The 16,175-nt window shown below is 40.5% G+C and overlaps 1 protein-coding gene across 11 annotated transcripts in view; it reads left to right on the forward strand.

Annotated features, from left to right (window-relative positions):
* Positions 1-16,175, forward strand: part of phldb1a (pleckstrin homology-like domain, family B, member 1a) — a 61,582-nt gene that overhangs the window by 18,819 nt on the left and 26,588 nt on the right. For all 11 annotated transcript variants that reach the window (XM_062988404.1, XM_062988403.1, XM_062988409.1 and 8 more), the window contains 3 exons: positions 103-273; positions 5,363-5,488; positions 7,618-8,894. In XM_062988404.1, the coding sequence (XP_062844474.1) occupies positions 103-273; positions 5,363-5,488; positions 7,618-8,894 (1,574 nt within the window). The remainder of the gene's footprint in view (positions 1-102; positions 274-5,362; positions 5,489-7,617; positions 8,895-16,175) is intronic.

Below are 16,175 nucleotides of genomic sequence, written 5' to 3' on the forward strand. Positions count from 1 at the left end.
AAAAATGAAATTAAATTTGCATATGCCAGAATTAAACTACTACTAAGATAATTAAAGTATTCTAAGCACTGACTAAGTTACATTTGTTGTTCCTTACTGCAGGGAAAACTACTCTAGGCCATGGGAACACTGACATCAATATCCAGGGTCCAGGAGTGGCTGCCCTGCACTGTTACATTGAAAACCAGGCAGGAGCCATCACCCTCTTTCCATGTGGCAACCCCTGCACCATGGACGGCCTGGCAATCACAAAACCTGTTCGACTGTCTCAAGGTACACACATGCTGAAGCGTTTCTCTTTATTTCACTTGGTTATGCTCTTTTTTGCCACCAGTTTTTATTTTCTTTTGCTTTTATTTTAGATAAGGCATGACAATGTAGAAAAGGGATCTTATAGATGCTCCTTCATTAAGGTGCAATGCGCAGCTATTACTGTTATTGAGTTTGAGTATAAATTCTGCTTTCTTCAGTTTTATAAATGCATTTTTTATAACTTAAACCTATAAATTAAATTTATCACGTGTATGTTAACAAGCACGCAATGTTCAAATACTCCTGTGATCAGCAATTTTTAAAAGCTCAGTTTTCCTTAAATCACTCTAAAACATAAAGAGTGGTAGCTCAGCGGGTAAGGTACTGGACTAGTAATCATAAGGCTGCTGGTTCAAACCCCACCATTGCCAAGTTGCCACTGTTGGGCCCCTGAGCAAGGCCCTTAACCCTCAATTGCTTGAATTGTGTTCAGTGATAATTGTGAGTCGCTTTGAATAAAAATTTTAAATGATGTGTTGGGGTTTGGCATTCTAAAACCTGGCATTGTATTGTGAATGCAAAGTAAATGCATTTAAATGTACATGTTAACACATGACTGTGGTGTTACTTCTGAAAGGTTTTACCAAAATTGGCTGTTTCCTAATAAGACCCTTACTGATTACTGTTCATTTCAGACATTCTGTTGATAAAAATGTGGATTTGTGTGTTAAGTAGAACATTTGTTTTTCATGGATGAATGGAATTAAGATGGTAATGCAGAATTTGGCATATACCATGGAAAGGCTCTTCTATATGAAACCAGACATTTAGATTGAATTGTAAAGTTCTGACAGAACAGTAGGTAAAGCTTTGGTATTTCACCACACCTAAGTATTTAAGCTTGTACGGGTGGCGCACTTGAGGCTGAGTCTGTTATAGTTGCAAGGAGGGGGGTTCCGACATTATAGTGTGTGTTGCAGGTCAGATTAATTCACTTTAAATACAATTTTATTAACAAATTTTGGGGGGGGGTGATTCCGCCCCTCCTCCTCCTCGTGCTCTACGCACTACAATAATAATATTGCAAGTGCGTGTGCGTGTGTGTGTGTGGGAGAGAGAGAGAGAGAGAGAGAGAGAGAGAGTTGTAGCAGCTGTTCAACACACCGCCGTGTTGCTGTTCAGCCGTATGGTGTGTCAGTGTTAAAACCGACTCTTTTTTTACCGGTTTGAACTCACCTAACTCGGTTCTTTCACTAACTATGCGCACGCTACTTAACTGGTAGCAAACTCCAAAACGAAGGAGCAGTTTATCTTAGAAGGTGAAACATTGCATTCGGAGTTTTGTTTCGATTTGGTCGGGTTTGGTTTGTAGCTTGAAGAGTCGGACAGGTGGACATCTGTTCTCTATTGTGTGAAATGTCAGAAGAAGAGTCAATAAGTGCAGAGACATTTCCATAACAAAGCTGCTGGAGACTCCACACGCGCGAGCTGCACTGAAAAAACTACAGAAGAAAACTAACAGTGCGGTTGTTTTAAAAGCTTTAAATAATACCTGACAACCGTTTATAAATGTAAGTAACTTCAATTTTTATCATTCTGAGTGTGAACTTTGATAGAAAGCGTAATTTCTTAACGTTTTTGTGTGTTTTGGATGGAAGCTTGGAGCAGTTTTTCCAGAGGTAACCTAATGTTAACATGATAGAACTGTGTTAGCCAACATTACAAACCTCTTTTTCATTGCTTTGCTTTAAAACGCAAGTAATAAGGCGTTATAAATATTATTCAGTAATTAAAAATGTCGTTATAATGTTGTAATAACTAATAGTGGGCGTTATTTATAAATCTAATGCTAACATTCAATTGTATAGATATGACACTGTTCACATACACATACTGTGTGTGTGTGTGTGTGTGTGTGTGTGTGTGTGTGTGTGTGTGAATGACACCCATCATAAAGTGATTTTATCATGTCTGTATGATCTGAAGTAAGGTCCTAGTCTTCCATGTGTCACCTACAAGTCACAGTGTGCCACACAGCTAACTTTATCATTAAGTTTTCATATTATTATGGTGAAAACGTGTCTCCTCCTTTTACAGTTATATTTTTGTGTATTAACTGGGTTAATTGCTGTAATTGATGTTAAACGTAATAATATCCTGTATGCAGTGTGTGGAACATTGTAGTATTAAACCAGTGTTAAGCATTGACAGTGTTAAGTGTTGGACATCCTTAGTGAAATTCCATGATTTACTTAATTTATCATATCCTTTACAGTAAACAAACTTGAATATGACATATTCTGCTAAATTGGTGCTGCTTTTATTTATTTATTTAATTTTATTTCATTTATTTTAACAAAGCAAAAATGTGCCATAGCCTCTGCACACAATTTCAAGTTTTGTAATATGTTAAAAACATTTGTTCTCATGTGAGAATGTGTGAGAAAATCAAAAAACATGAAAACTGACCATCTGTGACGAAACTTTTGCAGAAGGCTGTATATTCAGGCCATTCAAACAAATACCAAAGCAAACAGGCATGCCCCCCTGGGGTGTCTGTAGAAGGTAAAGACATTGGGGACTTGGGGCACTGTTAAGTGATTATTGACATGGCCTTGTAAGATAATATCTCAAGGTTAAGAAGTAATTACAAAATTACATTTTTTTTTTACTTTTTTGTGTCATTACCAAATGATGACCATTTACATTTATCTATCCAAAGAGATATACAATTGTGACTGAATACATTGCAAGCAATTTAGGGTTAAGGGCCTTGCTTAAGGGCCCAACAGTGGCAACCTGGCAGATGTGGGGCTTAAACCAGCAATATTCCAATTACTAGTCCTGTACCTTAATCTCTGAGCTACCTCTGCTTGTGAACTTGTTAACTATAAATTTGCTGTTAATACCTCATCATAACTACCTGACCTGAATTACCACTAATTTTAAACCTCTGATTAGTTAAATAGAGTTATTACTTGCAACGCTACTGGCCATCACAGACTGGTAATGCACAATAAAGTTTATCTGTATGGAATATTGTGTCCTGAATGTGATTTACAAATGATTGTGACCCAACTGTAAACATCTGTGTTTTAGTATAACCAGCCCTGCTTTGCTATACTCTGGTAATTGCAAGAATTCTCATAAAAATATTTGCTATAATGAAGTGTGCTGGATTTAACTAATAGGTGCATTCAATCATACAATTAATTTTCATACACAAATATTAAAAGTAGTGAGACTCATACTTAATTTCTAAATTACCTTTTATGTGTTACTGATATAGGATGCAAACCTTACTACTAAGTAAATGCCTCCGCAAGCATCTCAGCATTGGACTCTGGAGCATCATCTTCACAATACTAAAATTGATTTATTAGGAAGATGGCTTTAGGTACTAGAAATTCTTCATATCATCTACAGTATCTTTACCATTGCATGCTTATCATTACATTGGACTGATTCTGGCTTTATTCGGACTTGCTGTCATGAATGCACTTGTTCCGAAGAAAACGACAGCATCGATATGAATTTTCTGTTAGACAGTAGACGACATGCTCTGAATATGAATGATGTTAAAAAAACAAAATAATGTTTTAGCCCAGGCTACCTACGTTATTGCATTGATATATTGGTGTTGGTGATTGTTCATATCTGGTACTCTAAACCTGTGCTGTAATTTATAACCTGCTTGTTATTATCAGCAGTTCCTGTGCTGCCAGTGGCCATTATATAATGGATGTCAATATTGTAAATTTATGGCATGTGTGACAAAACTGGTATCGATTCATCTGTCTTTTTAATCTTGGATCATCTAAAGTGGCCTGAGTGGGTGGGTGGGGGAGTGTGTGTAGCACCATCATGAATTTGTTTAGCTGTCACATATTTTTAACTGTTTGTGTTCCATACTAAAGTATTTTAGTTAAACAGAAATAACAGCATATGTTTTTAATTGTAGCACAAGCTAAAAAAAATGGCCCAATGAGACATTAGAGTAAATTACTGATTACTGATACCGAGGAAATTGTAAAACCTTCCTACACTATTAGTTATCATCTTGCACTTACTTAACCTAGCAATACGCTGTCATACTAGCAAATTTGTCTTTTATATGTGGAGAAATGGTACAATTAGATGGAATAATACAATTCTAATTAAGTATCAGCACATGGGGCACTTAAAAGACCTCTGGGTGTATTTTCAAACTTGAAAGTTTTTTTTTCTCTGTGTACTTCATTCTTCCTGAATAAGCTATTATCATAGTCTTTTACATACACATTCACTCATGCACAGTTATAACAATAGCACATCTGCTGTGTTTCCAAAGCATCATGCTGCTGACGGGAGTTGTTTCCTATTAACCTTTATCCGACCTTAGTTTGCTTTCAGTCCGGCTTTTTGACTGCATCTCTGGTGGCTACAACTAATCCAATTATTATTATCCATCAGATAAAAATGAAGCACATGCCAGTATGACCGTCATGAAGTCTGGAATAATTTTTCATAATACATCGTTATATTTCTGACAGTCATACTTGTCTTTTATATATATATTTTTTTTCTTTTATATCTTTTATTAATTATGCTACAGACTTTACTTTTAGGGTAAATGTCAACTTCTGTTAAGGCTTAGATTAGAGATAAAATATCCAAAAATTGCATATTGTGATTTTACTCCTCTACATTTTAATCTCCACATATACACGTATATTTAGACAAACTAGTCAAAAAGTGTGACTTGTGAAAAACTTGGTTCTCTTTTAAGCTTCTCCTTTTCCCCTTACTATTTATACAAGGTCCCCTTACTTATAGGTCCTATGTGCTAACATTACCGACATAAAATCAGGGTATTATTTAACTATTAAAATGTTTACCTACCATTAAAAATAACTAAAATATAGTAATATGTAGTAGAGCAGAGTCTAAGGACAGCCACCTTGAGGAAGCTCAAGGTCAGATGGACATATACATTAGGCCATTTGGTCTGGTAGACACATAATTCTGGCCATTTGGTCAGATGGACACTCACTTTTGACCATGTGCAGCCCCTCACTTTCTTGTGGCTGCCTATGCTAATGTCCTTTTGTTTCCTCTCTCTGTGTTGCAGGGTGCATGCTTTGTTTTGGACAGTCTGCCTTTTTCCGCTTTAACCACCCAGAGGAGGCTCTCAGGATGAAGAGTATGATGCCAGTTGGAAATTCTGACCCCATCAGCACCTACAAAGGACATTCAGGTACAGATAAGGGTGTGCAGTCTTATTACCCCTACTGATTAACTAATGCTGAGCACAGTCTTTTCATGTTTAGTTGGATTTAACATAAAGTGTTGTGATACAGTGCAATGATTTAAATTTGCTGATAAAATATGGCAACACTTTGATGGCATGCATACAAACAGGCTTTAATCTGCTAATCCTGAAGAGATTTATTCACAAGCTCCATTTAGATGATTAAAAAATATAAAAACTGCTGAAACAACATAATACTGTAATGCTGGGGGGAAATGTTGCATTATTTCAGCTTACTGAATGAAGCACTGACCTTAGACATATTAACTCTTTGGACTTTTGTGCATAGCGCTCAGGTGGCATCAGTTATTTAATCTAGCACAAAATCCAGAGATCCAGGTTTAAATCTCAGTGGTGCTATGGGCAAGTATTTCTGCCTTGCATCCAGTGTTTCATGGTGGAACTGGATCTGCCATGACCCTGACCAGCCAGGATAAAGTGGTTAATGAAAATGAAATGAACAAATGGCCTTTTGTGCACAGGAAGTGAAAACTGAGAGGACAAATAGCTCTGCTGGAATGAATAAGTCTCTGAATGCTCTCAGAAGCTTTTTGTATGGACGTGTAGGCTTTAGAAATCCCCTTTTGCTGACTTTGACCCTGCAGGCGTGAATTCCATGTTGATGTATGTGACGTCACGATGACAATGATGAGGTTAATGAAGGCATGACCCGGCAGGTGCAGGGTTAGCATTTAGAAGTGTGTTGCTTTGTTTTTTTAACAGCAGAGCCAGTCTGTGTGCGGCAGGATGTTGAGACGTAGGGCTTTGTGTTTAATCTTTTATTGTAGGCCTGCCACGATTATGATGTTTCATGTGACGATTGTCAAGACAAGTTCTTGTAATTCCAGCTTTTACATGTACCCCGCTGTGATTTTAATTCTGTCTAAATTGGTCATGTCTTTATTCCTCCCTTCTTACCTGACGAAATGAAAGGAGCACTTTACGCACTGTGAACTCACTTGTGGTCTGATCATTTTAGTCCTGTACAAATCTCTGCAGTTCTTTTGTCACATCATCTCACATTTGGAAGAAAAAGTATTTTAGTTGTTGTTACTGACCGTAGTTAGTTGTCCACTGCGCAAATCCATAGTCAAACAAATACCTAATGATACAAAAAGTAAAACATCTACAGGTTGCATATGAAGACTTGTTTATTACTTAGTGGGGTGGCACGGTGGTGCAGTGGGTTGTGCTGTCTTCTCACAGCAAGAGGGTCTGGGTTTGATTCTGTCCTTTCTGAGTTTTTCATGTGTGTTTCTGTTTTCCCCGGGTGCTCCGGTGCTCCCACAAAGACATGCAGTCAGGCCAACTGGAGCTACTAAAACTTGCCTTCGGTGTGAGAATGTGTGTGTGTGTGTGTGACTGTGTGAGTGTCTGTGGGTGTGAGTGAGTGTGAGTGTGTGTGTGTGTGTCTGCCCTGTGATGGACTGGCGACCTTTCCAGGGTGTTTCCTGCCTTTCACCTAGTAAATTGGACCCACCATGATGTTGACCAGGATACAGCAGTGGTAACTTAGACAATGAATGAATGAATGTTGTGTAGCTTGTATTGGTTCATTAAAATCATCAATGTTTTTGCTGCTAAATAAATCTTGTGTGTATGGAGCTTGGTGAAATGACTGCACAAAAGTAAGAGGGTTACAAAACTAGGACTAGAACTAAGACTAGTAGGAAGTCGCTGCAGCAGAGTGTAAAGAGTTAGGGGTAGGAGTGTACGTCAGAGAGTGGCACAGTGCGAGGAGTATGAGTCATAATGTAATTCAGGCTCCATTCTCTTCTGTCCGCTCTGACCTTTGTACCAAGGGAGGCAGTATGGCATGCCACACCCAGTTCTTTGTATGTCTATGGGTGGGCTCAAAGCAGTGATCAAAGGCAATTGTACACGTCTGTATTTTTCAGTGTGTGTGTGTGTTCATGTATGTGTGTACATAAATGTTTGTAAAAAAAAAGGTATTGGATGGTGGTCCTAGTGTTTTGACTCATCTCTATGTGTGTGTTACTTATATTTAAGGAGGTTAAACAGCTTTTGTACATGAATTTGAACCATAATTTTGTGTTTGACTTTCTTTTTCATAGATCCTCTTGGACTGCCCAATGGCAACAATCAGCCTGCTCCACACAAGAGGGTTCATCCAGGGCACAGCACTATGACCCATTCTATAGACAAGGACCTCCAAAACATTATGAACTCTCTTACTATGACTGATTCTAACTTCTCCTCCTTGGTGGCTGGAAAACTTTCCGAGCACCCCATTCCGCAGTCGCCTCTTTCCCCAATGTCGAATGGAGGAGGCCGGTATGCCTGTGCATCTCCAACCAGCCCTGGAGCCATGTCAGTGGGTTCTAGCTACGAAAACACCACTCCTCCCTTCACTCCTATTTCATCTCCATCGGTCGCCAGCAGTCCTGGCCCTCGTGTGGACCCTGCAAACTCTTCACATTCTACTTTCTGCCACAATAAAGTCCAACCACCAATTCCACAGCCACGACACACAGTACCTCAGAATGGCAGTAGTAGTGGAGTTCGAAAAGTTCAGGAAAGTCCTAGACTTTCAAGGAAAGCCCTGACAGAGGCTCCATCAAGTCCCACAGCCAGTCGTCTAAGCCAAATCCAGGATCATCAGGCCAGAGGGGGTGTCTCTTTTGGGTCTGTGGGATTTGGAGATCCAGGCAGGGCCAACCTTGCCATGTTCATGGGTTCATCCTCCTCTGCTTCATCCAGTCCTCGGTCTAGTGTGGGCTCCTCTCTGCAGGAAACTCCTCCAGTTGATTTCAGCACTTACACAAACTCATTCTCAATGTTTCCTGCAGAAAGTCCTAAGTCCACACGCCGAATCATCGAATCATCTAATGGCACTTCAGTCCGAGAACGTCCCCCACCAAGTCCCTCCTCACCACGGCGTGGGTTGCAGGGAGTCCCTGTTCTAACTGGAGCCTTACATGGAGTTCCCCTCTCCACTCGCAGCCAGTCCGGAAAGGGTGTATCGGATAGCCCTCGACCCCACAGACAAATCACAACGGGGGAAGACGCCACTGGAACAAGGGGGCTACGTGCCAGAAGCCCTTCCCCTGTATCTGGTCATCAGAGGGACCACACTGGTGGAAGTGGAGGGAGGCAAAATGGGAGTATTGGAGCTACACAGAGTTCAGTGTTGACCACCAAGGTTGAAGTGTCTCCCGTCACCAGCCCTCACAGCCAGAGGAAGACCACCAAGGAGTCACGGGCTGTCCAACCGCGAATGCGGGAACGCAAAAACAGCATCTCAGAGATCAGTGACAATGAGGATGAACTGCTCGAGTACCATCGCTGGCAGCGTGAGGAGAGGATGAAAGAGCAAGAAATGGAGAGACTGGTAAGTGTTTTGCATGTTTTGTCTATTCAGTTGGATGAGTGTGCTTGTGTGTGATCTGTCCCCAACAGAACAATAGGCTGATTGGTCTTTCAGCAATTTGTTCACATGATCATGGCAATCGTAGCCAAATGGTGGAATTAGTTGTTTTCCTATCTGTTATTGAACAAACCTATTTTGCTCGATATTTAACTCTTTTACTAAACAACTTGTAGCTAATTCTAGCAGATGGTATTAGCACAGCATCAAATATGGAGTTTGTCAAAGTCCAATTAGGGAAAAGAATAAGACTTTTAAGCCACACTGTTCCTCCTAGTTTTTTAGTTTCATAGTCTGTTCATGTTTGGGTTTATACTGTCACCACATAATCAGATGAGGACCGACCACACGTGGCTCATCCCACACATGTTTGACATTAAGTCATTTTGGTCAGTCAGTTGGTTTTTTGGTCTGTCAGTGTCTGTCAGTCTGCTAAATTTACATATTGGTATTTTAGTACAGTGGAACAGCACAAGTACAAATCAGTAGAACAAATTAGCAAGGACATGCTCAAATTTGATCAGATAATTCCTGGTCACATGGCAGCGAAGTTCTGAAACTCCAAGGCAGTGCTACGTGCATAGATCCACACCTTGGCCATGTGCCCAAAGACTACACTTAGAAGAAAGGAGCAAAGTGCCTACTGTGTAATTTAGGATAAGGTATCTGCAGTGGCGTGTTAAGATAATTGCCTCTTCTTTAATTGTATGTTTTCACACTAAATGATTTAAGATAATTTTACAAAACATGGAATTACACAAAAACAGCCCAGATTGTAAAAGGTCATTTTATTATTTTTTTTAAGTAAAAATAATTCCACATGCGCATCACCATTGTGGAAAATAAAATGCAGCAATGGTTACCCAGTCAAACAGTTCATCTGATTTGCTACATCAGGACCTGGATGACTTGAGGGAACAAATCCACTTTCCATTCAAATGGTAGTGAGAAGATGTGAGGTGTGTCAATTTGTGAGCTGAAGCTGATGCAGTAAAACTGAGATTCAAAATAAAAAAGCAAATATCTGTGTGGGTTTTTTTTCAGTCATCACTATTGAAGGTGATGCTACCAATTAACGGGACAGTTATTTTCTCTAAGGTGACATTTACTCTAGATAACCGTGTCCCTTAAATAAAAATGTGTTGTTTTACCCAAGTGTGTTTTGTGTTATATAGCATTCGGTTTATTTATGTGCAGTCATTTAGTGTGACAAATATGTAATAACAGTTGGGTAAATGACCTTTTCACAGCACTGTATTGTTCATAATTTTACGTTATATACATGCTGCCAAAGTATAAAAAGTATGTCTATAATACTGTGGAAAATACTGGTGGTAAAGTTACATTTCATGGAGCTATAAGAATACTGTATGGAGAGGAGATGTTAAATGTTTGTACAGAAGGGATTTCAGTACTGGATTCTGTGGAAGTTGGTGGGTGGTGATGAGTAGTTTCTAGCTGAGGCGTAGATCAGTAGATGCCATAAATTCCAGACTGTCTTGTAAAGAGCTGTGGGTGGAGGGTGTGGCGATCTTAATGCTATATTTACCCAACACATCAGAGGCATCAGACTGCTTCCAAACACACATCCTCTTCATCTAATTACTAAAAGACATTTACTCCAGTACAATCCAATTTTTTTCTGTATGGTTTCCTATTTTTTAAAGACACTCAAGCTACATTGAAATTTATTCATGTTGTTCTTCTAGAGAACTTTTCTTGGCAGATGGACTGTTGTTCTACCGTTAAAGCCATACGGCTTTCAAAGTCCCTAAGAGATACACAGGAACTCACACACTCATGGAACCCTAATTATGCGCAGTCGAGCAGCTGTCACATCACAGACTAATTCTCCTTATTCCCTTAAGAAAAGTTATTTTAGGAGACAAATTCTTCAGGACAACAGAGAAATGAACACAAGTAGACAGTAATTTACTGATCAAACTCAACACTCAAACACTCAAAACTGTATGTCCAGAGGTATGTGGACAACCGAACATGAGCATTGTTGGACTTAGGACTATTCATAGGAAGGAATAGGAATATTAATGGGAAGGCTTTTTTTTACAAGAATCTGTAGTGTGTCTGTGGGAATTTGTGCCCATTCTTTCATAATAGAAATTGAAAGATCATACAGTGATGTTGGAAGAAAAGGACCGGCTCTTAATAAATGGTCCAGTTCACTCTCGAAGTGTTTACTTGGGTTGAGATTGGAGCCATGATTTCCTATACCATTTACTTTGTGTTTAGTGGCACAGTCATGCTGAATATGACTTAAGGAAACAGATTTTCTTGTAGGGTTGAAAATTTTGGAATGCCAGTCTGATAACATTTCTTTTAGCTAATTTGAAATGGAATTGCTTTGCAATTTGGCAGTTTGTTTTGGATTATTCAGGAAGGTTTGTGGTGGACAAGTGATAGTGAATTGTCAACTTTTTATGGTCAGCAGTTAATGGTATTTATATTATTTTAGATAGTGGTAGCTTAGTGGTTAAGGTACTGGACTAGTATTTAGAAGGTTAAATCATTTGTTTGCCCTATATGTTATACCTGTTGGCCAATGTGATCTTTCCCCACATCTGATGTGATTTATCCACAGCTTAGTGACTAGCTTTACGCTTACAATAATTGTAAATAAACTACTTGTTGACTTACATGTTAAGTATTGATTTATTGGACATGCTTTCACTACACATATGTATTGATGATTATATAGGTTATTCCTACAATGCATAGGGCAGTTGTAGCCTAGGGGTTAAGGTACTCGACTAGTAATCAAAGAGTTGCTGGTTCAAGGCCCACAACTGCCAGGTTGCCACTGTTGGGCCCTTGAGCAAGGCCCTTGACCCTTAATTGCTTAGACAATATACTGTTACAGTCCTGTAAGTCGCTTTGGATAAAAGCATCTGCTAAATGCCAAAAATGTAAATGCATACACATTTTGTGTGTACAATTATTGACTGCAGCCCATCTGTTGCTACAATTTTGTTCCCTTTTGTTTACCAGCCTTTACCCAGTTTATCAATTTAAAGGTACCGCCACATAACCCCCACTCACCAGACGATTTTTGGGTTTTGCGTTAACCACATCACGGTTGGTGAGGCAGCACTCTAGCACCCCTAGTGGCTGAAATGCCTCTAGTCGCTTCACTACTTGAGATACTGCTCAAAACTGTCTTACGTGCGTGTTTATAAACATAAGTGTAGAACCAGTTGGCATTGCACCATGTCTGCCCAGCACACGCGTACACACATGTACATGTGTGTGTATAAACATAAGTACAGACCCAACTGGCATCGTGCCATGGCAATGTGCAGCCCGGCACACGCACACACACGCGTACACATACACACATCTCCCAACATCAAAGTCCAGTACTGCATATGTGCTCTCTCACTTTCGTTCTAAGCAGTTTTGTATTGGAGGTCACTCCTTATTCTTCCTCTCTGTGTCACCGTGGAAACTGAGAAGATTATCCATAATGCTGAATGTGAATCACAGCAGTTTTCACTAGAGGGCATCCTGGTACCATGTTTGTGCTGCCTGAAACTGCTGCGTGTGATCATTGTTTTGTTTACCTGGAAAATCACTTGATATACAGTGTATCACAAAAGTGAGTACACCCCTCACATTTCTGCAAATATTTCATTATATCTTTTCATGGGACAACACTATAGACATGAAACTTGGATATAACTTAGAGTAGTCAGTGTACAGCTTGTATAGCAGTGTAGATTTACTGTCTTCTGAAAATAACTCAACACACAGCCATTAATGTCTAAATGGCTGGCAACATAAGTGAGTACACCCCACAGTGAACATGTCCAAATTGTGCCCAAAGTGTCAATATTTTGTGTGACCACCATTATTATCCAGCACTGCCTTAACCCTCCTGGGCATGGAATTCACCAGAGCTGCACAGGTCGCTACTGGAATCCTCTTCCACTCCTCCATGATGACATCACGGAGCTGGTGGATGTTAGACACCTTGAACTCCTCCACCTTCCACTTGAGGATGCGCCACAGGTGCTCAATTGGGTTTAGTCCATCACTTATCATCATTTACCTTCAGCTTCCTCAGCAAGGCAGTTGTCATTTTGGAGGTTGTGTTTGGGGTCGTTATCCTGTTGGAAAACTGCCATGAGGCCACGTTTTCGAAGGGAGGGGATCATGCTCTGTTTCAGAATGTCACAGTACATGTTGGAATTCATGTTTCCCTCAATGAACTGCAGCTCCCCAGTGCCAGCAACACTCATGCAGCCCAAGACCATGATGCTACCACCACCATGCTTGACTGTAGGCAAGATACAGTTGTCTTGGTACTTCTCACCAGGGCGCCGCCACACATGCTGGACACCATCTGAGCCAAACAAGTTTATCTTGGTCTTGTCAGACCACAGGGCATTCCAGTAATCCATGTTCTTGGACTGCTTGTCTTCAGCAAACTGTTTGCTGGCTTTCTTGTGCGTCAGCTTCCTTCTGGGATGACGACCATGCAGACCGAGTTGATGCAGTGTGCGGCGTATGGTCTGAGCACTGACAGGCTGACCTCCCACGTCTTCAACCTCTGCAGCAATGCTGGCAGCACTCATGTGTCTATTTTTTAAAGCCAACCTCTGGATATGACGCCGAACACGTGGACTCAACTTCTTTGGTCGACCCTGGCGAAGCCTGTTCCGAGTGGAACCTGTCCTGGAAAACCGCTGTATGACCTTGGCCACCGTGCTGTAGCTCAGTTTCAGGGTGTTAGCAATCTTCTTATAGCCCAGGCCATCTTTGTGGAGAGCAACAATTCTATTTCTCACATCCTCAGAGAGTTCTTTGCCATGAGGTGCCATGTTGAATATCCAGTGGCCAGTATGAGAGAATTGTACCCAAAACACCAAATTTAACAGCCCTGCTCCCCATTTACACCTGGGACCTTGACACATGACACCAGGGAGGGACAACGACACATTTGGGCACAATTTGGACATGTTCACTGTGGGGTGTACTCACTTATGTTGCCAGCTATTTAGACATTAATGGCTGTGTGTTGAGTTATTTTCAGAAGACAGTAAATCTACACTGCTATACAAGCTGTACACTGACTACTCTAAGTTATATCCAAGTTTCATGTCTATAGTGTTGTCCCATGAAAAGATATAATGAAATATTTGCAGAAATGTGAGGGGTGTACTCACTTTTGTGATACACTGTATATGTATGATCAGATTTAAACAGGAATATTACACTTTTAAAAACATCCTTAATGTTTGCTGGACCAGCTTGCAGTGTGTCCGGGGCCATATGGAGGGAACCCTGGACAGTCCACAACTCACTCACTCATTTACACCTATGGAAAACGTATTCCTGCCTTTGCACCCAGTGCTTTCAGGAGGCACCAGAAGCACCATGACCCTGACCAGGATAAAGCAGGAGGTAAAAACTAGGCAGCCAACTGTCAAAACCTCTTTCCTCATGGTGGAAAGGGGTATGGTGAACAGTGACCTAGGTCTTTGTGGCCTGGTTTAGACCATTGCCTCCAGTCAGTGTCTGTGTGTTTCATCCCAAAAGCATGCGGTAGGTAAATTGGCAAATTTAAATTTGAATGTGTGTTGCTCAGGGATGGAAGTTGATTTATTTCTGCCTGTATATGACACTTTTACATGATCACAGCTGGGCGTCACAGTGGCGCAGCTGGTAGAGTAATTGCTGGATAGCTGGGTTTAACCCTCACCTTTGGTCACTGTATGAGAGGAGTTTTGATGTGTCTGTGTGGGTTTCCTCCAGGTACTCTGGTTCTTCACTTGCATCATGTAAAAAAGGTGACTGGCTGCTGAAAAACACTCCCTGGTGAGAGTGAATGATTGAGTGTGTGTAGCCCTTCAATTAGTTGGCTTCCTGTTCATGCCATACACCCAGTATTTCTGAATGCTGCCAGGCCGACTGTGACCCTGAACATGATAAAGATGATAGTGAAAATAAATGAATAAATACTGTAATGCAGCAGAATAAGCTGGGCTTGATTAATTTATTGGTGTATTGACCTGTCTTTTTAGTTAAAACCTCTCACACAGCAGCATCAGCCTGTCTGTCTCTATGTCTCTCTGAGTGGCTGGCCCGTGTTTTGTGTTTATATGTTGGTGTAAGTGAGAGACACACATAGAGGGTAATTGGACGCCTGTCGTATACTTCTCTGCCCATTAGCAGGATTTGGCAGGATTTGGCCACCATTGGAGCCTTGTTACTCCTGTTATCATATCATCCACACTAACACTAACACCTCCTTACTGGCTGGATAGAAATCCTCTTAATGATTTTGAGTAAATGTAATAAATCATCAGATAACTGCATGAACTCAGATTTCTCTCCAGAGTGCAATAAGCAGGGGTGTGACATAGCAACTTGTTTGGGTGAAACACAGTTCCAGTGTCCTGGGGACACATATTTAATCCTCATTTCTGGTCACTGGCTCTGTTCAGTTCTGGCATGTATCCCGTATGTGAGGGTCCTCTGCAGGGTACCCTAAACTGCTCAGAGGTGTGAGTGAGTAAGTAAATGAGTAAGTGTGTGTGGCACTTTCATGAATGTGTGCACGGAGTCATTTAAAGCAATTAAGTTGTTAACATGCACTTAGTTGTGCTCGGGTGGGACAGTGGTCTATCACACAAGCCCACCTCTGCTCAAATCTCAGCGTTGGTATCAAACTGATTGGTTATGTCTGAGGGGGTCTATTTCTGAAGCCCTGCGATGGATTGGTGCTCTGGCCAGGGTATTCCAGCCTTGCTCCCATTGTTTCCTGATGGAACTGGACCCACTGCAACCCTGCAGTGGTTGCTGAAAAACAAATGAAATGAAAAAACATGCACCTAGCAGATGTGTTTCAGCAGATGGTTGTCTACTTATTCCAAAGAAAGAAAATGTTTCCTAAGAAAGCACTTCTGTAGATCATTCTGGATAAGAGCATCTGCTAAATGCTATAAATGCAAATGAAGTTTCTCTGTAATTCTTTTGTATGACTAAAGGACATATCTTTATGCGCATGTAAACATGACATTTTAACTTGTAAATGTAAAATGATCCTGCACCTGAATGATCCAGATTAAAATAGTTGAGAAGCTTACAATTTAAGTGTATTACTTCTTTTAATATTATCAGAATAAAGCCCCACCACATTAAATTATTTTTGGTATTATGGCTAATTTGTCCTCCTAATAATGTACTTTCACAATTATGTGTTTGTGTCCATGCAACAAAGTAACA

The sequence above is a fragment of the Trichomycterus rosablanca genome, chromosome 26 (genome assembly GCF_030014385.1).
Source record: "Trichomycterus rosablanca isolate fTriRos1 chromosome 26, fTriRos1.hap1, whole genome shotgun sequence".
NCBI lineage: Eukaryota > Metazoa > Chordata > Actinopteri > Siluriformes > Trichomycteridae > Trichomycterus > Trichomycterus rosablanca.